This window comes from Brachyhypopomus gauderio, chromosome 6, assembly GCF_052324685.1.
Source record: "Brachyhypopomus gauderio isolate BG-103 chromosome 6, BGAUD_0.2, whole genome shotgun sequence".
Classification (NCBI taxonomy): Eukaryota; Metazoa; Chordata; class Actinopteri; order Gymnotiformes; family Hypopomidae; genus Brachyhypopomus; species Brachyhypopomus gauderio.
Window position 1 is genome coordinate 23843004 of NC_135216.1, and position 22208 is coordinate 23865211.

The following is a 22208-nucleotide window of genomic DNA, read 5'->3' on the forward strand; positions in this document are numbered from 1 at the left end:
CTCTGCTTCTGCTCCGCCTACTCCTGTGACCCCGGTCCCCCCCTCCCGACTCACAATGGCTGCTTGTTAATTAATGTGTAAACATCATTTACCTTCGTTAACCTGCATTTACTGGCATATGACCACAATTTTCTTTTCGTACCAATCAACTCTACTACTTTCACTGGATTTCTTCAGCGCTGCACTTCTTTTAACATGTTAATCTCACCTACTACGCCTATGTTTCAACTCTGCACTGGTTTTGACCCCCCCCTGACCTTTCAGTTTGTCTACTTCCTGTTGGCTGACCTCTGCCCTGACCTTGATCCCCTTTGCCTTTGCCTCTTCTCTTGTGATGCTCTTGCTGTGATAGCCGAGGGAGCGTGACGTTGTCAGGAACTCGCGGTTGGTGAGTGGGTCTAGAAACTTCCAACCTCCTCAGAGGGGTGTGGCATGTGTCACTCACAGGTGACCTTGTTTGTGCATGATGTCACTTCCTTTGCCTTGTGTCTTGTTATCAGTGTCCCTTCCTCCCACACCAATAAAAGAGAGAGTGTTTATGGTTACATCTGGTTAAGCTTTAGTCTGGGGTGTGGCAGTTGTTAGAGTTTGCAGATATTCGAATCATCTTGTTTTATGATGCATTAAATATATTTTTGTTTATTTTATTTGGGACAAATATGGACCAAGTTCAGATAGTATTGTCTTCTTGTTATGATTGAATAGCGGGACTTTTTATTTGTTTTGCTGTACTGGTACTTTGTATAAAACTTAAGTGTCAACTGCAGAATATGCTGAATTTCTATAGCGTTTTACAGAACCATTCATATTTACGCATCATGCATCATGTCATTTTCAGACATGAGATCATTTACCTTTGAGTGACATCATACACTGCAAGTCACTGAGTCTCTGGCTTCTATCATCTCAGAATCCGATTGGTCATATGTTTTGTTAAGATGACTGACATTCCAGTGCATGGCTTGAACTGAATTTCCCTGCACAATTATGCATCGCATACTTAATGTGGCAAAACACCTCATTTACCTTAGACATGTATGTTAGATGATTAAATTGTATTTCGTTGTACACTATGCTTACAGGACATTTAAATGTTGTTAATATCGACTGATTAGTAGTTCAAATTGCAAAGGGTACTGTTTTTCTTGTAAGACGAGATTTCAGGTAATTGTAGCCATTTGGACTATTTGGTGTTTTGAAATGTACTTCTTTCTGGGTTGTTAGTTTTACAGTGTTAAACTATCATATATGGCACAGTTCACCAAGCATAAGCGTACTGATCTAGTCAAGCAGTGGTCGGATCCCCCTGCTCAGAGTCTTCAGCTTTGGGTCTTCTCAGTGCCCTTCAGTGACCCCCCCCGTGTTGTGTCCCCCCCCCCCCACAGCCCCGGGAGAAGGGCCGCATGCGCTTCCACAAGCTACAGAATGTGCAGATTGCCCTGGACTTCCTGAAGCACAGACAGGTATGGAGATCAGTGCCGGCCCCTCCCCCCCGCACCCCTCCCTCACCGGGGCGACACCTCCCATCACTCCACTAACCCCCACACCCCCACCCTCCCCACTCCTCTGCCCCGTTGCAGGTGAAGTTGGTGAACATCCGGAATGATGACATCGCGGACGGAAACCCCAAGCTGACCCTCGGCCTGATATGGACCATCATCCTTCACTTCCAGGTATGGCCAAGACCCCCCCCCCCCCCCCCCCCCGCAGCATTTTAACTCCCTCTGCCAACTTTTCTCACCCCACTCTATGTTGCTATGTGGCTTCTTCTATCTGTTAACTCATGGTGTAGGTTCGTGTCCAATCAGATGTAAGGCTTTTTTCCCCCCTTTTTTCTTTTGCAGTTGATTGTGTGAAGTGAAGAGATTATTATTTGAAGCTTTGCTGTGTAGCTAGCAGCTCGATTATTACACTGTAGTTGTGCTACTGCAAATACCACTGTTTTACATGTTTGAATTAGCCTCAAAGTCTAGGTCAAACTGCACACACTAAAACCATTTAATGTTTTAACTTCTACCTATGAACCCAAATTCACCCTCAGCTTTAACAGTTCTACATGCAGTCCTTCTAATTTCTGTAGCCTATTTCACACTACACAGTTCAAATGGACAATGAAAGCTTCCTACACGTAGTAATCTATGGTGGGCTTATTGTGCCAAAACGTTTTTTCTTTAGACCTCTGCAAAAGTTGTCCATTTTCAAAATGGAGAAACTTGAATACACTTGGTTTTTCAGTTCGTTATTTTAAAGATGGAAAATGAGAACAGAAGCAGACTATTTAAAGTTAAAACGGGCTTGTCTGGGATTATGGTCTGGGAGTGATTCCATTCGCCTCAGTGACTCAGTGTTTCCTATAAGGAGGAGGCACAGGGCACCTTGGCATGGCGTTTTCATAACTCACCAGTCTACTGATTTCTTCTCAGTTCCCCAAATTTCTTTAATAATCATTCGTTCGCTTTTTCTAGTTTTGCGCTCCTTTGTCCCTTCACGCCTTTGTGGTCATAGCCCGAAATGAAGGTGCACGTCTGCTTTGCAGCTGTGAAACCGACCGACCGCACCTGAAACCTTCGTGTAATTGCAGCCAGACGTGGCTGCCCGAGCTTTCTTCAGAAGCGAGGGAGATTCATGAGCTGGATCTGATGGTAGAGCTTTGACGTCAGGGGCATGATGCTACTCCAGTAAACGCAGAGCAGCGTGGTGCTTATCAGAACATCTAAGCAGCACCTGAGCGCGCCGTCTTCTCTGGACAGTGTGTAGAGTGGTTGAGGCAGAACTCTCTTCCTGCAGTGGAGGGAAGTTGGCACCACTCACTGGGTTACCATAAAGTAGAAGTGAGAGGATGAAGGGTGTTTCCATGGCGCCTGAGTCACCATGCGTGCGTGCAAACAGTGGCTCACCCTCACCACTTGAATCCAGCCAAGTTCCCCAGCGGCACACAGGGACGCACTAACAGATAAATGTGTGGTTTCAGCACTGGCCCACGAGAAGTGATACGCCAAAGGGAGTTCCTGACGATGAGTCACTGTAGACACACACACACACACACACACACACACACACACACACACACACACACACACACACACACACACACACACACACACACCAAGCACCATGCAAACCCCAGAAGATTAACAAACCCATGATCATAAGACATATTTTTACAGAATCTCATGATCACCCCCGCTGCCATATTTACCAACTACAGTATCTTAGCAACATCTAGGGTGTTATTATGGTCTAAACTTTTTATTTATAAGGAGAGTGATGTAACTGCGTGCAACCCAATGGACAGTTCAGTATAATACGGCGCAGTGATCAAGTTGCACTATTCCAGTATCTGTGTATTTTATGAAACAGCAATTGCTTGAATCACAAATGTAACACAAATGTATCTGAGCATTGCCAAAAAGAAACACAATACAGTGATGCTTACTGAACTGTTCCTACCATCAGTGTATCACTTTACTTTCTCTCAGACCTACAAGTCCCATAATCCCCTTCAACCTCGATCTTTCCCCCCAGATTTCGGACATCCAGGTGAACGGTCAGTCAGATGACATGACGGCCAAGGAGAAGCTGCTGCTGTGGTCTCAGCGCATGGTGGAGGGTTACCCCGGGATGCGCTGTGACAACTTCACCACCAGCTGGAGGGACGGCAAGCTGTTCAACGCCATCATCCACAAACACAGGTGGGGACCGCACGAAGCTGCACATACGAGTGAGGAGAACGCTCAGTGCAGTGATCAGAGTGCTGGGGCCATCACTGGTTTTCAGTGTATCTGTGGAGCGCGTATGTTTCAGAGACATGGTTGAACATTTTCATCTGTCTTTAAATGCCTAGGTATTACATCACGGGTCATCATGTAGCAAAGAATCTTCTTATCATCTGAGTGGATTCAACACAGTACACTATTAGGAATATGCATGGTTTAATAATGACCTGTAATTATTTAATTGGGACCTTTTCACTCAGCCTTTCTGTTTCTTTAGACTTCTTATATCATCTAATGATTTATTGATATTCCTCATAACTGTATATTTGTGCAAGACTTGTGGTGCCACAATTATGACTGCCCTATAAAAGCTTCTCTATGCATAGTTTTCAGATGCAGTCTCTCTCTCTCTCTCTCTCTCTCTCTCTCTCTCTCTCTCTCTCTCTCTCTCTCTCTCTCTCTCTCTCTCTCTCTCTCTCTCTCACACACACACACACACACACACACACACACACACACACACTTGCTATGAGGTTATATTATGACATGAAAGTAAGAGTGAGGGATTAAAGAGAAACTTGGAAATCTGAATCTTCAATGGGGGCGTAGTTGGGTGTACCCAGAGGCTGTGCTTTTAAACCTCGGCATGTGCTCGCACGGAACAGGTATGAGACAAACGAGCCAGCAGACATAGAGAGCAGCAGAACTCACCACAACTTTGCTTTTTTGTTGTTTTAATTACAAGCAAAGCAAATATGGGGTTTGTGCGTTTGCAGTTCACACCTGAATCTTGATCATATGGAATATCATTTTAACATCTGGAAGCATAGATGGAATTTGCACAGATCACCTTCGGGCAAACAGAGAGGTTCTTCTCGGATGAGTTTTCCCACTTTTCACGCCTATTATGGACAGTTAAAGCATTGAGACGGTCTTAGGAGGTTTTCCATAGGCCATCTCTCCAGACTTCGTGGACTTTCTGGGACTTTTTCTGGACCCTAGAGCTCAGGGCCAAGAGACGGCCGAGCGGGGTTTTCCAGAGCGCCGCACGATCTGCCCCCAATGTTCAGCCTGAAGGGGAAGTTTCGCGCAGGGAGGAGACGCACCAGCGCCTCCAGCAGACGTCATGGCTCCGCCCGCGACACGGACAATCGTGTGGTCATGTTGTGCGAGGACGTACCATCGGTGGGCACCTCTGATTCCAGCCCAGAGTCCCCGAAACCAAGGGCTCGAGCTGGCCGCTGCCCCCAAGCCAGTGATGCCGGGCTACAGGAGACCATGAGCAGTGACACCTTGTTCTACCGAAGGGGATTTTACACCGAGGTGCCTGCTGAGACCCAGGCGTACTACTACTGCACCCACGGAGGTGCTCAGGTGTACGGATGCTGCATGTAGATACCAGGGTTTGAATTGTAATGAGGCAATATTTTGATCAACTCTTGATCAGCTCAGTTGCTGAATGCTGCATTTAGCATTATGTTGGATGTTGGATTATGTTTAATGTGTCACCAGCAAGTTGCAATGGTTTTCATATTCACTGAAGTAGCTGGAGCTTGTGTATGTGTGAAGGTTTGTCTTTAATTATTTTCTTGACAGCCCAGAGGGAGAAACCTATTGAGCAAATGTTGGTTAAAGTATAAATCCTTAAACATGATTTAATCAAATGTTCTTAAAGGATCCCTTAGAATCATTTCTCAAGACTTCTCAAAAATGTCAATTCTCAATCCAGAAGATATCTGGAAATACCTCAACTATATCTGACTCTAGCACAGTTAAAACAGCTCTTGAGTTCTTACAGCTGTGTCTACTTGTGTCTGTGGTCAAGTATGAATATGTCTTCTGCAGAAGCTCTGAGTTGGGTTCCTCTGGTCTTTCTCGCCCCTAGGCCCAGTCTCATTGACATGAATAAGGTGTACAGGCAGACCAACCTGGAGAACCTGGAACAGGCCTTCAGCTTGGCTGACAGAGAACTAGGTGTCACCCGTTTGCTTGACCCAGAAGGTAAAATAAATCACTCTTCACTACCTGAGGCTCAGGAATGTTTTTTACAGGTACAGTGTGCAGTGGTACGCCTGTAGGTATTAGAAAATAAAATCAGATTTGTTAGAGTGTCATGTTAATTTGCGCAAGACACCGTTTTTGCACGAACAAGTAATTTGTTCATAAGCCCTTGCACCCATTCCAGCTTCCAAACCACTTGGCAAATCATCTGATAAGCTGTCATGGCCAGATGTTCAGAATTTTTTATCTGCCTTGCAAACGTTCAGCGGTGGTGACTGGAAACTCGTACGCAGTAAAGCAAACGTTAATGGCTGCAGCTTCTTCCTGCCGTGGCCTCTCTTTAACGCAGCTCCGCATGCTTTTGTTGTCCCGGGCAGATGTCGACGTGCCACACCCTGACGAGAAATCCATCATTACCTACGTCTCGTCCCTGTACGACGTCATGCCCAGGGTTCCTGACGCGCAGGACGGAGTCCAGGCAAACGTGAGTCTCGCTTTCGGCCCTGAAGAAGAAGAAACGCATCATTTCGCTCGCACGTGGCAAAAAAAAGCAGTGGCACGATGATTTGTGCCGATTTCTCTGCGTAGCGGTTTCGTAAGCATGCTGTAGTTTGTTCCGGTTCACCAGAATACCTCAGATAAGGCATCTGCGAATCTGATTGTGAAGTGAACCCTGAGCTAAGTGGGAGAGGGGCTGTGGGTGCTTGTCTGTCAGGAGCTGGAGCTGCGTTGGCAGGAGTACTACGAGGTGGTCACCATGCTGCTGCAGTGGATCAGACACCACGTCATCGTGTTTGAGGAGAAGAAGTTCCCTGCCAGCTATGAGGAGATAGAGGTCAGTCTCTCACACAGTGGTACATGATGTCAGTGTGCCCATGACGCAGAAACTAGAGTTTTGTAATGCACTGTAATGTTGAACAGACGCAATTAATAACACTAAGTTCCAATAAACTATTATATGATAATTTAGATTTCCATAAGGAAAAAAATTGCTAAATGTCAGGAAATGTAGAATGGCAAAGTCCTACCTGGCTGGTGTCAGGTGTCCTACCTGGCTGGTGTCAGGTGTCCTACCTGGCTGGTGTCAGGTGGTGTCAGGTGACTACACGCTCTCTGTCGTAGGTCCTTTGGCGCCAGTTTCTCAAATTCAAGGAGATGGAGCTCCCAGCAAAGGAGGCGGACAAGAATCGCTCCAAACATATTTACAAGGCCTTTGAGGTGAATGACAGGCACCACTCTGGCACTGACTGGCCAGGGAAACCCGGGTGTCATTCCAGATCACAGATCAGTTACAGAATGTGTTACAGAATTTCACCAGACACCAACATCTGTATAATTGCTTCTTGAAGAAAATAACTATCCAGTCATGCACAGGACAAAATAAATTATATATTTCAGAAATGTGTCATGTGAAGCGAGACAAAAATGCATAAATACATTTATAGTTTATTATAGAAGAACGAGTAAAGCAGTGTCTTGTGTTTGATGCTGTGTCTGAGTTTGAGTCCTGCCTCTCTGCAGAGCGCAGTGCAGTCTGGGCAGATCAAGGTGCCCTCCAGCTACCACCCCATCGACGTGGAGAAGGAGTGGGGCCGTCTGCACGTGGCCATACTGGAGCGGGAGCGGCTGCTGAGGGCCGAGTTTGACCGGTGAGGCCTCCGTTACGCGCTGACTCTCAACCCGACGCGCTCTCACGATCGCTCACGTCCAGCTGGAGGTCAAATCTGGAGGTCGAACTGCTTTGCTTTCGACCGGATGTGATTACAGTGTTTATAAAAGTGGAGGGGGAAAAGAATGAGAGATTCCTGGCTTCGGAAATTTGGTGGAAAAGATTTTATTTGCACTGAATAATGGCATCTGTGTGGTTGCACTGTTTGTAATTAATATATACGTGTTGACTGATTTGAGATTACAATGTTATTAATCCATAGTGCATACTGTGAACACTGATATACATCTCATCAGTGTTTAAGATTAGAGGCTGCAAGTGTGTTGTAAATCTTTAAATGTGGATGGACTTTAGAATGTATGGCTTTTCCATTTGTTGGTTGCTTATTACTTCACTGTTTTATGCTCAAAATATTTCTCAAAACTAGGGCAGGTTAAACATTTTGTTTGCTTGCCTTTTAAAGAGAAGTGTAATTATGAAGTGATCTGTTGTATAACGTGATTATCCACATCATAATCACATTAAAGGTCGTTTGGAGAAACAGATAGAAATGGGGCGGAACTTTTTAGAAGGGCCGGCCCTTTATCACAAGACTCTTTCGGAGCAAGGAGCTGGTTTAATGGTCAGACAGAGAGAGAGAAAGAGAGAGAGGGGGAGGGAGAGAGCAACAGAGAGAGAAAGACACGCTTAGCCACAGTGACACATGCAATAAAAGCGTCTCCGAGTCTGTTGTCCTGTCATGGCGTTTGTGAACTACAGTCATGGACTGGAGTACCTGCTTCGCCAGAAGAGGGCGTGAGTGTTTCAGCTGATGTTTGTTTGCTGTGGTGCTCGATGGGCGCATGCTGTGTCCTCCGTCTTGCAGAGTTTGTGACTTTCTGCCAGAAAGATAAATGAGAGTTGTAAAAAAACACTTGTGACTGTGTTTAAATGCCAATTAAATAAAGTTCATTCATCGTTAGAGATTATAGATGAAAATATTTACCTCTTTTATAAAAAGACTGACTTTACCCACTGTTAGGATTTAGTTATTTTCATAATTTTTCATAGAATTATGTTCTTATTTATAAAATCCTACTTTTTAATTGTCATGATTCTTGTTTTGGTGAGCAGAGTTGCGATTGGCGTCACATTGTGATATGTGTGTGTGGGCCATAGGCAGTGACAGTGACGTGTGTGTTTGTGTGTGTGTGTGTGTGTGTGTGTGTGTGTGTGTGTGTGTGTGTGTGTGTGTGTGTGTGTGTGTGTGCCATGCACAGGCTGGAGAAGCTACAGAGGGTGGTTGGGAAGGTGCAGATGGAGTCAGGTGTGTGCGAGGAGCAGCTCAACCAGGTGGAAACGCAACTTCAGACGGTGAGACACCTGCTGCAAAAATACATACCGACTCACTGTAGCCCTCAGTACCACCTGCAGAGGGCGCTGTTGGATTAGTGGATGCTGACGGTAGTCTCCATGCATTGCAGGAGGTGCGCTCACTGGGGGCCGGGAAGCCCTCGCAGCATGCGGGGGAGATCGAGGCCGACCTGGACAAGGCTGAGAACATGATCCGCTTCCTCTTCAACGACGTGCAGCTGCTCAAGGACGGGCGCCACCTGCAGGCAGAACAGATGTACAGGAGGTTGGTGGACTTTGAGTTCTTGTTCATGACAGTGTGTCCTCTTCACACATTGTCATGGGACTGTCATGTGACTAAACCCATGCCTCTCCTGTAATATAATAGAGTACTATAGCCAGACTATACTAATATTATATGTACTGTCAACCTTGAGAATCAAGACTAATGTGAATTTTATACTCAAATATATATACAGTATGTATGTACTATATATAATATACACAGACTGTATGGACTATACAGTGGGGGAAAAAAGTATTCAGTTAGTCACCAATTGTGCAAGTTCTAATAGTGTTTCTTAAGCAATAAAATGTCCTACATCGATTTTGACAACCCTTGTCAACAACCCTTCTGAATCATTCTGCACTATTCTGGCATTTTCTTTCATCCTATTACTTGCAACTTTGCTCCATGAATGTTTCTCTATCCAGACATATTTTTCCAGCATGAACCTTTCAGGACTTTCTTTCTTACGCTAACGTGTTTCGGTGGCCCTCGTCTCCCGCCAGGGTGTACCGCCTTCACGAGCGGCTGGTCAACCTGCGCAGTGAGTACAACCTGCGCGTGAAGTCTGGCGTGACGGCGATAACAGCGGCCCCGCCCATAGCCCAGGTGGCCGTGGCAACAAGCCTGCAGCAGTCGCCGCAGCGCACTCGGCCCGACCTGGACGAGGTCACGCTCAGGTACGTCCGGGACCTTCTGGCCTGGGTGGAGGAGAACCAGAGGCGCATCGACACCGCTGACTGGGGGGCCGACCTCCCCTCCGTGGAGTCCCACCTGGGGGGCCATCGTGGCCTGCACCAGTCCATCGAGGACTTCAAGTCCAAGATCGACCGCGCCAGGGCGGATGAGGTGATTTGGAAGAATTTGCGTTGATTATTCGTGTTGTTCAAGAGCCTTTAATTTCACTTTGGAGGCCAGTATGAATAATCCGTTTTTTTTCTGGTTATACCCTTCAGAACCAGTTAACCCCTGCCAGCAAAGGAGCGTACAGAGACTATCTGGCCAAGCTGGACTTGCAGTACGGAAAACTGCTGGTAGGTTCTTGCCTTCATCCTATTTGGGCTTGAGCATTTGCTGTGGATTTCACTACAAAGCCAGTGGTATCACGTATAACCTAAAGAGTTTTCCCATTAGATTTGCCTTCATGTCATCTCTTCCCTTCTTATTTTTCCCATTGTGCTCCTGTTCCAGAACTCCTCGAAGTCCCGCCTACGCCACCTCACTCAGCTGCACGCCTTCGTTGTGGCGGCCACCAAAGAGCTGATGTGGTTGAACGAGAAAGAGGAGGAGGAGGTGAACTATGACTGGAGTGACCGTAACACCAACATGACGGCCAAGAAGGACACGTACTCGGTAGGACCAGTCCCCTCCGCCACACTTCCAGTACCAACCTTCCAGTTTAGCCTCATGCAGACTCTCTTCAACTGCACATTCAGAGGAAAGGGAAGTGGTGTGTAATACTGGTCATGTGACAGGGTCTGATGCGTGAGCTGGAGCAGAGGGAGAAGAAGATGAACAACGTTCAGGCCACAGGAGAGAAACTGCTGAAAGAAGGTCACCCAGCCAAGAGCACTGTGGAGGCAAGACGCCAACCCTCTTTAGCCTACTCACCATCGGGGTTATTTTGACGCTTCATCTAAGCCTTGTGATAAATTCGGCTTACGCTAAACCTAAGATAAAATCACAAGGCTTATCTTACCATGTGGCTTACCTTACCACAAAATCCTTAGAATCCCAGTACACATCCCATAACTCCCTGCGATCTAGAAATGAACAAAAACCCATTCGAAAATTGCGTCAGACTAGTGATGTGCTTAAAATCTTTAAAGTGGCTTCACACTATTTTCACAAACAGCACTGACTGGCTCGACAGTTGACAATTGACATTGTTTTGAGAGGTGAAGAACTTGACGTCATTCCGTCACCGTCACACTGTCGTCGGTTCAGACATGACCCCGCCCCTGTGCTCTCCGCAGGCGTTCATGGCTGCTCTGCAGACCCAGTGGAGCTGGATGCTACAGCTGTGCTGCTGCATTGAGAGCCACCTGAAGGAGAACACAGCCTACTTCCAGGTAATCCCCACACGCTACACTCTCTCTACTCCACCACCGCACTGCCAGAGGGCCTCCACGCCACACTTCGCCATCGGCAGTGGTGAAGCAAAACCAGCCCCTCACCAATGTTCCCACCCAACAGTTTTTTGCAGATGTTAAAGAGGCAGAGGAGAGGATGAAGAAGATGCAGGAGTCGATGAAGAAAAAGTATGTGTGCGACCGCTCCATCACTGTCACGCGTCTGGAAGACCTTTTGCAGGACGCTGTGGTGGGTACTATATACCCTGGTCATTAAATGGTTCATGGCCAAAACATTCCCTTCAATACTAATGGCCCTCTGATGCTGGCTGATCTCTTTACGATAACGTCATGCATCTGTCGGTCTTCGTGATACCTCAGGATGAGAAGGAGCAGCTCGGTGAGTTCAAGACTCACCTGGATGGCCTGAACAGGAGGGCCAAGAACATCATCCAGCTGAAACCCAGGAACCCTGCCACGCCCGTCAAAGGCAAGCTGCCCGTCCAAGCCGTGTGCGACTTCAAACAGATGGAGGTAAGACGGAGGCGCTGTAATGAGTGATTATTATGAATGATGCCAACGCACCCATGGCTGTAAGTGATAGAGGCAGTAGAATGTACAGACGTGGCATACGACAGACGTTTGGCTAGAGCTCCATAAAACATGTCTTGGCCAAGTCTCCAGGACCTCCCGTTTTGTGTCTTCCTGTCTCGTCTAGATCACAGTGCACAGGGGAGACGAGTGTGCGCTGCTGAACAACTCGCAGCCCTTCAAGTGGAAGGTACGAAGCCCCGGCGGGGCGGAGGCCACAGTTCCCTCCGTCTGCTTCATCGTCCCACCCACCAACAAGGAGGCCGTGGACGTCAGCTCCGGGTACAGCAACACTGTCTGCCCCTTTCTTTGAGTTCCAGATGTTTGGCCACCTTGTCTTCAGTAGATGGAGCCCTCCCATCATGCTTTCATTTGAACTTAAACTTTGAAGAAGAAGCCTTGAATCGGTAGTTTTAAACTCTGCTTCTACTTTCCTTGGCTGTGTGGTGATCTTTTATTGTGTACTGTGCCACAGACTGGACTCCGGGCTGCAGAAGCTGATGGTCCTCTGGCAGAAGCTTCACGTGGACATGAAGAGCCTGCTGTCCTGGCAGTACCTCATGAGAGACATACAGTTCATCAGCTCCTGGAACCTCATCATGGTGGGCTTTGGTTGCACTTCCATTCTTCCATTCTTCCATTCTTTCATTCTGATGTCCTTTGCTATTGCGTTCCCTCACGTGTGGATCGTACCAGTATGATGCTCTGTCCTCACCCTCACACTCACCCTCACTCTCACGCTCACACTCACCCTCACTCTCACGCTCACACTCACACTCACCCTCACACTCACCCTCACACTCACACTCACCCTCACACTCACACTCTGGCTCACACTCACCCTCACCCTTACCCTCACACTCACCCTCACACTCACTCTCATGCTCACACTCACCCTCACTCTCACACTCACCCTCACACTCACGCTCACACTCACCCTCACACTCTGGCTCACACTCACCCTCACCCTTACCCTCACACTCACCCTCACACTCACTCTCACGCTCATGCTCACACTCACCCTCACACTCACCCTCACACTCACTCTCACGCTCACACTCACCCTCACACTCACCCTCACACTCTGGCTCACACTCACCCTTACCCTCACACTCACTCTCACGCTCATGCTCACACTCACCCTCACCCTCACACTCTGGCTCACACTCACACTCACCCTTACCCTCACACTCACCCTCACACTCACCCTCACACTCACCCTCACCCTCACCCTTACACTCACACTCACCCTCACACTCACTCTCACGCTCATGCTCACACTCACACTCACACTCACCCTCACGCTCACTCTCACGCTCACACTCACCCTCACACTCTGGCTCACACTCACCCTCACCCTTACCCTCACACTCACCCTCACACTCACTCTCACGCTCATGCTCACACTCACCCTCACACTCACACTCACTCTCATGCTCACACTCACCCTCACACTCACCCTCACACTCTGGCTCACACTCACCCTCACCCTTACCCTCACACTCACCCTCACACTCACTCTCACGCTCATGCTCACACTCACCCTCACCCTCACCCTCACCCTCACACATGAAAATAACACATGTACAAGTGGTCTGCTCCTAAAATAGCAAAAAAACAATAGCAATATATAATATATTATATGGTAGAATAACAAAAAATATGAGTTATGTATGCACATATGCTAGCACACATGCCTCCATAGCGGCCCCGTCCTGACTGTCCTGAACATCCTGACCATCCTGCCCTTATTGTACTCTGCCTCCCCAGTTCAAGACACTGAAGGTAGAGGAGTACCGACAGACACTGAAGAACCTGGAGCTGCACTATCAGGCCTTCATGCGGGACAGCCAGGACTCGGAGCTGTTCGGGGCAGATGACCGTATGCAGGCTGAGGGCGCTTACAGCGGGGCAGCTCAGCACTACGACGGCCTGCTGCGCTCTGTGGAGCAAGGTGCGTATGGGTCAGGCCTCTGTGCTTCTGCCCACCCTGTGGTCCCACCCACCATATGGCCCTGCCCACCACATGACCACACCCACCCTGTCCTCGCCACCTGATGGTCCCTCCCACCCTGTGGCTCCATGCTATTGTCCCGCAATCCGCCTCTCACAATGCCTTATAAGGTTGCTGTTTACAGGACATTAATTCATGTCCAGGAGAAGTTCTGTATCATAAATAAACTGACTTGCTTAGAAAAGTGTTTACTGGCATTCTGGCATAATCAAGTCTTTCCATATGTGTGTACCTAGATTATACTACTATAAGCAGGGGGTTGAGTTTTAGATCTATCTTGCCGTGAACTGAATGTGGGTGTTTACAGAGAATTAAAATGCAATGATCCCCTGATTATAGGCATTACCCCACATTTTAGATGACAACTGTACCATTCATATTGCAGAACCTGTCATCAGGCCCAAACACAAGGCTGCCGGTAAAGATATCAGACTGAAAGTTGATTTATCAGACTGTGCATCATAATCCATGTGCCCTCATCGTACTGTCTTCCTGCCCTCACCGTACTGTCTTCCTGCCCTCACCGTACTGTCTTCCTGCCAGTCTTAACAGTGGCCGTGTTGCACTGCTGTTGTGGAGCATGTGAATATGTCTCGGGTTCAGATTCACACCTCGTCTCCATTTTTATCATGCATGAAGCTCACAGTTCAAAAGATTGTAATGTATTTACCTGGGGCCTCGTTGAAATGCATCCTGCAAAATGAAAACTGGTCATATATTGAAGCGTCAATATGCAAAACCAGCGTGCACATTAATCTATTAATGGAGTTATTAATGGAGATGCTAACTACCTTTACGTTTCTACTGGTCAAGGCAGACTGAACACTACTTCAATGCACTGCACTCCTGTGATACTTCCTCAGTTTTTTGTATAGATGAATGCTGCCGTAATGTTGAATCAGACGATGGCATGGAATCTATCTCTCTCTCTCTCTCTCTCTCTCTCTCTCTCTCTCTCTGACACGCTCTGTCTCGTCCACACAGGGGAACAGGACGAGGGCGTGTGCAGGAGCTTTGTAACGCAGATCAAGGACCTGCGGCTGAGGCTGGAGGGCTGTGAGGGACGTATGGTCTCCCGCTTGCGTCAGCCCCTGGACGCCGAGCCCCTGGACGCCTGCACCCAGAGGACCAGCGAGCAGCAGGTGGGCGACACTCTGTCCGCATGTGGGCTGGTCGGGAGGGGAAGTCGCTCTGGGGATTTTGGCAGGAAAATCACATGGACAAGAAGCTCTAGACGGGTCCTCTTCAGACACGCCCCAGAGCTGGACCTGCCCATGTCCAAATGTGAACTAATGTCGGGCCTGTTCTAGGTTGTTATTCTTGGCTCTAGTTCTGACATGGATCAGCAGTAGATTAGGAACCATTTGAGTTGTTCAAACTTTTCCTGATTAAAATATCCATTACATTCACACACTTTTTATATTCAGCTCTACATACAGAATTTTTATCCATTCTGTGTGCATTGTCTAATTAAACACCTCTCCACATTTGTTCATTTACAAAACTACATTGTGGTATAATGATATAAGATTCTAAAAACAAACAACTAAGTCAGAGTTTCAACAATAATAACCATAACCATATCCTACAAAGTACAAAGGGCATCTTAACCAAGGAAGTCTCTTGTGTCTTAATCATGAAATTAATGGCTCCGTGTCTGTGGGTCTCTGAACAGAAGCTCCAGGCTGAGCTGGAGGGCATCAAGAAAGACCTGGACACGGTGGGGAAGCAGAGCGAGGCGGCTCTGGCCTCCGCCCAGCAGTCCAGCTCCGCCCCTGTCCTGCGCTCTGAGCTGGACGTCACCCGCAAGAAGATGGAGCACATCTACTGCCTCTCCTCTGTCTACCTGGACAAGTGAGTGGAGATTACGGGAGTGCCTCCTGGCTCTCTGGCTGAAGGACGCCATGTTCTTGTCATTTGCTTATTCTGCCCAAGGACTGTTATTGTAGTGTGTGTCCAACGCATGAAAATGTTTTTTTTTTTACCATGTCCAGGCTGAAGACCATCAACCTGGTTATCCGCAGCACACAAGCAGCTGAAGATGTCCTCAAGAAGTACGAGAACCAGCTGCGCGATGTTAAGAAGGTGCCGTCCAACGAGACGGAGGTGGAGGCTGACCGAGCACAGCTGAAGGTGCGAAGCCGACATACTTGGCAACCCCATGTTGTGTCATAAACATGACAGGCCCTCACCTCTTATCAAGTACCCCATGCATGTACTTAAATTTAAATCTCAACTAAAACAACATACTTTGTATTCGCCCCGCCCATCGCCACAGAAACAGCACTCCGCTGTCGAGGGCGACCAGCCGGCGTTCGAGCGGCTGGAGGCGGAGTTTGGCAAGGCGGCGGCGGTGAGCGAGCGGCTGTTGCACGTGGGAGGCGAGCGTGACGTGGAGCTGGAGCACTACAGGCAGCTGGTGGCGGGGCTGAAGGAGCGCTGGCAGGCCGTGCTCGCCCAGCTGGAGCTGCGGCAGCGCGAGCTGGACGCACTGGGCAAGCACTCGCGCGCCTACCGCCAGAGCTACGACTGGCTCATCCGCTGGACCGCCGACGCCAAGCAGAGGCAGGAGCAGATCCAGGCTGCGCCCATTAGCGACACTGCAGCACTCAAAGTGCAGCTTGCCCAGGAGAAGGTACTGCATTTAGGATATCAGTTAGAATATCAGCACACTATTATTATAATTGTCTATCTATACATATTGTATATAATAACTTCATTCTGGAACTGAACTATGTGCAGAAACTCCTTGAGGAGATTGAGAAGAACAAAGAGAAGGTGGATGAGTGTCAGAAATGTGCCAAGGCCTACATAGATGCAATAAAGGTAAAGAAAGGCCAGAAATCAATGACAAACACTTCACACACCGATATCAGCCTATCAGAACATTAGTAGCGTCATCTACCCTGTTCTGCTCCAGGATTATGAACTTCAGCTGGTCACATACAAAGCACTGGTGGAACCCATCGCCTCTCCGCTAAAGAAACCCAAGATGGAGTCTGTTTCAGATAACATCATACAAGAGGTACTTTTAAGCATTTATATTCCAGTGAGATATTTCGTGTATATTGTGTATGCATCGTTTTGTTAAAATGTCAAAATTAGAAGTATTAAAAAGATGTTGTGAATCATCTTTCAGTATGTCACTCTTCGGACACGCTACAGTGAGCTGATGACCTTGACAAGCCAATATATTAAATTCATCATTGATGCCCAGCGGCGCTTAGAGGATGAGGAGGTAAGAGTGAGAGGCTAGGGTGGAGGATCACACATGGGTGGAGGATCACACACGGGCGGAGTATCACACATGGGCGGAGTATCACACACGGGCGGAGTATCATGCATGGGTGGAGTATCACACACAGGTGGAGGACCACACACGGGTGGGGGATCACACATGGGTGGAGGTTTACACACGCCCCAGCTTGTTGCTACTGCCCTCAACACATGTTTAATGGAGAACATTCAGTGCATTAGCCATTTGCAGATTGTATGAGATACAATTTCAATAAGTACATTTTAATTTCACAAAATCGTCACAGATTGTCATTTTATAGTGGATAAAGGCAATATGTGTGGGTACAAACACACACACACACACACATCTTAGACAGCAGACAGGACCTAGGACATTATTAATTCTTAATGCCAGTGGTACACCACATCTCATCCCCAGCACATTCTGTCCCTCATTATGTGTGTACAACTGTGCGGGGGGGGTGATTTTTTTGCAGCTCTGTCACAAGAAAAAGCTTGAAATACACAGATATCCCTCAGCCTGAAGCAAACTCAAAAAACCAGTCGTGTAAAACAGCATGCACTTTTACACCAACAGACACCATTGATCACCAAATGGTGTCATGCCCTTGTCTGTCCCTGAATTTTCGTTCTTGAGCGTACCATCTCTGGAAATTGAAATAACATTTCTTCCTCCCATTGTTATTTGCTTGGGCTTTTGGTTTTTGTAGCTAGAGAATGCTTCAGGCTGACTGCAACCCTTTTCTGTATTTTTTTTCTTAGGAGCCCGAGTTTTCTTTCACCCCCTCTTTCTTTTCTAACTTGCATTTCTGTTTGCTTCTCTATACTGCTTGCCAGTGCTTTATCATGATGAATGTTTGTCATGTTTGGGCGCTAAGGAGGTAAATTTCCACACAATGCATTGTCATGCTATTTTTAAAAAATCATAAGCAAGTAGATGTTGCATCGTCTTTTAGCAATTTAGTTATATTCAGCTTATGGATGACTGTGTCATACTGTGTACTCAGTATCGAAGAATATACAACACATGATGATCCAGTTAATCAAAGTCATTTGATCACATTGATATTCACCAAATGCATTTGTTTTCATGTTGGTTTTTATTCACTCTGTTTGATTAATATGTTTCCTTTGCTGCAACACAGGCTAGTTTTCCTTAGGATTAAAAAGTGGCTTACAGATGTCATAAACATCTGAAATAAATTTAGGTGCTTGAGTTTTTTATGCATACTAATGCATGGCTATGTTGTGGCAATATGACATCAAACATAAATGTTTGTGACATATGACATCAAACATAAAAGGCAAATGCACAGTGAAAGAAACATTTCAACAAGATCTTTTTACCCTGCTTAACCAAAGCACTTCACTACTGCCAGTGTTCATGGTTATAATACCTATTAAAAAATTAGAAAAGGGAGTACTTTGAATTTTAAACATTATCTTGATTTTTTTCAAGCCATCCAAAAGAGTAACACATCAGTATCACAGTGCCATTCAGTGATCTAAGTTATTTTATTGTGTTGTGAAGTGATCGTGTCTCATTCTGTGTGCCATACGTGAATTGTCTTTTGTGACCACATAACACACTATTAAGGAAGCAACGTGTATTTTCATGTATTTTCTCTAGTGTAGATATATGCAGATATCTAACAGATATAACATCTAACCTGAACCTGCTAACCCTGTCAACCATTGCTTCCACTAATACAGAAAGCCTCCGAAAAAATGAAGGAAGAAGAGAGGAGAAAGCTAGCTGAGGTCCAAGCCGAGTTAGAAAAGCAGAGACAGCTGGCAGAATCTCACGCCAAGGCCATTGCTAAAGCAGAGCAGGAGGCCGAGGAGTTGAAACAGAAGATGAAAGAGGAAGTCAGCAAAAGACAGGTCGTAGCTGTCGACGCGGAGAAACAGAAGCACAACATCCAGCAGGAGCTCCATGAACTCAGAAATCTTTCCGAACAGGAGATTAAGGCCAAAAGTCAACAGGTGGACGAGGCCCTGCAGAGCCGCACCAAGATCGAGGAGGAGATCCGCATAATCAGACTCCAGCTGGAGACAACGGTGAAGCAAAAATCGACTGCTGAAACTGAACTTCAGCAGCTCAGGGACAAAGCGGCGGAGGCCGATAGACTTAGAAAGGCTGCCCAAGAAGAGGCAGAGAAGCTTAGGAAACAAGTCAACGAGGAGACGCAGAAAAAGCGCAAGGCGGAGGAGGAGCTGAAACAAAAATCCGAGGCAGAGAAAGAGGCTGCGAAGCAGAAACAGAAGGCCCTTGAGGATCTGGAGAAGTTCAAGCACCAGGCTGAGGAGGCTGAGAGGCGGATGAGGCAGGCTGAAATGCAGAAGGAGAAGCAGATCAAAGTTGTAGAAGAGGTGGCACAGAAGACTGCTGCCACAGAGCTCCAGAGCAAGCACCTGTCGTTTGTTGAAAAAACAACAAAACTGGAAGAGTCTCTGAAACAAGAGCAAGGCAATGTTATCCAGCTACAAGAGGAGGCAGACCGTCTTAAAAAACAACAGGCTGAAGCAGATAAAGCTAGAGAACAAGCCGAGAAGGAACTGGAGATGTGGAGGCAGAAAGCCAACGAAGCTCTCCGACTGAGGCTCCAGGCTGAGGAGGAGGCCGCCAAGAAGAGCACTGCTCAAGAGGAGGCAGAGAAACAGAGGGAAGAAGCAAAACGGGAGGCAAAGAAGAGGGCAAAAGCTGAGGAGTTGGCTCTCAAACAGAAGGAGACTGCCGAGAAGGAACTTGAGAAGCAAAGGAAAGACGCTGAAGAAACTGCCCAGCAAAAGCTCACAGCAGAACAGGAGCTCATTCGTTTGAGGATAGATTTTGACAATGCTGAGCAGCAGAGGAATCTTCTAGATGATGAACTCCAACGGCTCAAAAACGAGGTGAACTCAGCTGTGAAACAGAGGGAACAGTTAGAGGCAGAGCTATCCAAAGTCAGAAAGGAGATGGATGTTCTCATACAGCTGAAATCCAAAGCTGAAAAAGAATCTATGTCGAGCACTGAAAAGAGCAAGCAGCTTCTTGAATCGGAGGCAGCCAAGTTGAAGGAACTTGCAGAAGAAGCAGCTAAACTGAGGTCAGTCGCTGAGGAAGCAAAGAAACAAAGGCAGGTTGCAGAAGACGAGGCAGCCAGACAAAGAGCAGAGGCTGAGAAGATCCTTAAAGAAAAGCTGGCTGCCATCAATGAAGCAACTCGTTTGAAAACTGAGGCAGAAATTGCTTTGAAAGACAAGGAAGCTGAAAATGAGCGTCTTAGAAGGAAGGCTGAAGATGAAGCTTATCAAAGGAAGGTCCTTGAAGACCAAGCTTCTCAACATAAGCAAGACATTGAAGAAAAGATTGATGAAGTAAAAAAGTCGTCGGACGCTGAATTAGACAGACAGAAAAAGATAATTGAAGAAACTCTGTATCAAAAGAAAGTGGTGGAAGAGGAGATTCACATTCTAAAGCTCAACTTTGAAAAGGCCTCAACAGGAAAGCTTGATCTTGAACTTGAGCTGAAGAAACTAAAGAGCCTTGCCGAAGAGACTCAGAAGATTAAAGAAAAAGCAGAAGCAGAGGCAGAGAAGTTTAGAGAACTTGCTCTTGAAGAAGAAAAGAAGAGGATGGATGCAGAGGAGAAAGTCAAAAAGATTGCAGCTGCTGAGGAAGAGGCGGCAAAACAGTGTAAGGCTGCTCAGCAAGAGGCAGAGCGTCTCCGGAAAAAAGCAGAACAGGCCAAAAAACAAAAACTTAATGCCGACAAGGAGGCTGAGAAACAAATACTTTTAGCTCAAGAGGCTGCGCAGAAGTGTTCTGCTGCTGAGCAAAAAGCTCAGGATGTCCTTGTTCAACAAAAAGAGGACGGTTTTGCTCAGTCTAAGCTCAAAGAGGAGTTCGAAAAGGCCAAAAAATTGGCAGAAGATGCAGAAAAGGCCAAGGAGAAAGCAGAACAAGAGGCGGCTCTGTTTCGGCAAAAAGCAGATGAGGCTGAGCGTCAGAAGCAAGCGGCTGAGGCAGAGGCAGCAAAACAGGCCAAAGCCCAAGAAGATGCTGAGAGAATGAGAAAAGAAGCTGAATCGGAGGCTTCCAAACGTGCTAAAGCAGAATCGGCTGCACTGAAGCAGAAGGAGCAGGCCGACAAAGAGATGGCCAAGCAGAAACAGCTTGCTGAGACCACCTTGAAGCAGAAGTCTCAGGTTGAGCAAGAGTTAGCATTGGTAAAACTACAACTTGAAGAAACGGACAAACAGAAAACAGTTTTGGATGAGGAACTGAAACGATTAAAAGGTGAGGTATGTGATGCTGCCAAGCAGAAAGTTCAGGTGGAGAATGAGCTCTCTAAAGTCAAAAGTCAAATGGAAGAATTAGTTAAACTGAAGGCCAAGATTGAGAAAGAAAATCAGCAGCTTATGAAAAAAGATGAAGAAAACACAAAGAAATTGCTTGAGGAAGAGGCTGAGAACATGAAGAAACTTGCTGAAGAGGCTGCACGGCTCAGTGTTGATGCACAGGAAGCTGCTAGACTGAGGCAGATCGCAGAAGCTGACCTTGCCCAACAGAGAGAACTGGCTGAGAAGATGGTCAAAGAGAAGATGCTAGCCATTCAGGAAGCAACGAAACTGAAGGGTGAAGCTGAAAAGCTACAGAAACAGAAAGATCAGGCTCAGGACGAAGCCCAAAAACATCTGGAAGCCAAGAAGCAGATGGAACAGCGTTTAGAGCAAGAGACAGATGGCTTCCAGAAGTCCTTGGAAGCAGAACGTAAGAGACAGCAAGAAATAACCACTGAGGCTGAGAAGCTAAAGCTCAGGGTGTCACAATTAACCAATGCCCAGAAAAAAGCAGAGGAGGAGGCGAATAAATTCAAGAAACAGGCAGAAGAAATTAGAGCCCGTTTGATGGATACTGAAAAACAAACTTCAGAAAAAGTCACTGCTGTTGAGAAACTGGAAGTGGAGAGGTTACAGAGCAGCAAAGAAGCAGATGATCTGCGGAAAGCAATTGCAGAGCTTGAAAAAGAAAAGGAGAAACTTAAACAAGAAGCAATGGATTTACAAAATAAAGCAAAACAGGTATTTTCAAGAAAGACTAAAATGCTAATTTGCTTTCGAATATCCTATACAAATGTCTTAATTGTAATTACTTAATTGTGATTAACTTATTCATCATTTTCAAAGCTTAACTCTCTCCCTCTATATATAAAATTGTAACTATCACAATATAATGATTATTTATTAACACTATTTACACTTACCTATGGTCAGTATTGCGATT

General features: G+C 46.7%; 1 protein-coding gene across 25 annotated transcripts in view; it reads left to right on the forward strand.

The window, feature by feature from the left end:
- pleca (plectin a) overlaps positions 1 to 22208 on the forward strand; it is a 93793-nt gene that overhangs the window by 62992 nt on the left and 8593 nt on the right. For 19 of the 25 annotated variants that reach the window (XM_077009794.1, XM_077009796.1, XM_077009797.1 and 16 more), the window contains 29 exons: positions 1386 to 1463; positions 1581 to 1673; positions 3526 to 3692; positions 5602 to 5717; positions 6095 to 6201; positions 6433 to 6552; positions 6840 to 6935; positions 7239 to 7366; positions 8646 to 8739; positions 8850 to 9004; positions 9511 to 9853; positions 9961 to 10038; positions 10196 to 10357; positions 10480 to 10584; positions 10981 to 11076; positions 11201 to 11326; positions 11458 to 11610; positions 11795 to 11949; positions 12143 to 12269; positions 13438 to 13621; positions 14067 to 14099; positions 14666 to 14823; positions 15357 to 15535; positions 15676 to 15814; positions 15960 to 16316; positions 16424 to 16507; positions 16602 to 16706; positions 16821 to 16919; positions 18653 to 22006. In XM_077009794.1, coding sequence (XP_076865909.1) covers positions 1386 to 1463; positions 1581 to 1673; positions 3526 to 3692; positions 5602 to 5717; positions 6095 to 6201; positions 6433 to 6552; positions 6840 to 6935; positions 7239 to 7366; positions 8646 to 8739; positions 8850 to 9004; positions 9511 to 9853; positions 9961 to 10038; positions 10196 to 10357; positions 10480 to 10584; positions 10981 to 11076; positions 11201 to 11326; positions 11458 to 11610; positions 11795 to 11949; positions 12143 to 12269; positions 13438 to 13621; positions 14067 to 14099; positions 14666 to 14823; positions 15357 to 15535; positions 15676 to 15814; positions 15960 to 16316; positions 16424 to 16507; positions 16602 to 16706; positions 16821 to 16919; positions 18653 to 22006 — 7191 coding nt within the window. The remainder of the gene's footprint in view (positions 1 to 1385; positions 1464 to 1580; positions 1674 to 3525; positions 3693 to 5601; positions 5718 to 6094; positions 6202 to 6432; positions 6553 to 6839; positions 6936 to 7238; positions 7367 to 8645; positions 8740 to 8849; positions 9005 to 9510; positions 9854 to 9960; positions 10039 to 10195; positions 10358 to 10479; positions 10585 to 10980; positions 11077 to 11200; positions 11327 to 11457; positions 11611 to 11794; positions 11950 to 12142; positions 12270 to 13437; positions 13622 to 14066; positions 14100 to 14665; positions 14824 to 15356; positions 15536 to 15675; positions 15815 to 15959; positions 16317 to 16423; positions 16508 to 16601; positions 16707 to 16820; positions 16920 to 18652; positions 22007 to 22208) is intronic. The other 6 variants (XM_077009795.1, XM_077009798.1, XM_077009799.1 and 3 more) reach the window with 1 other exon arrangement.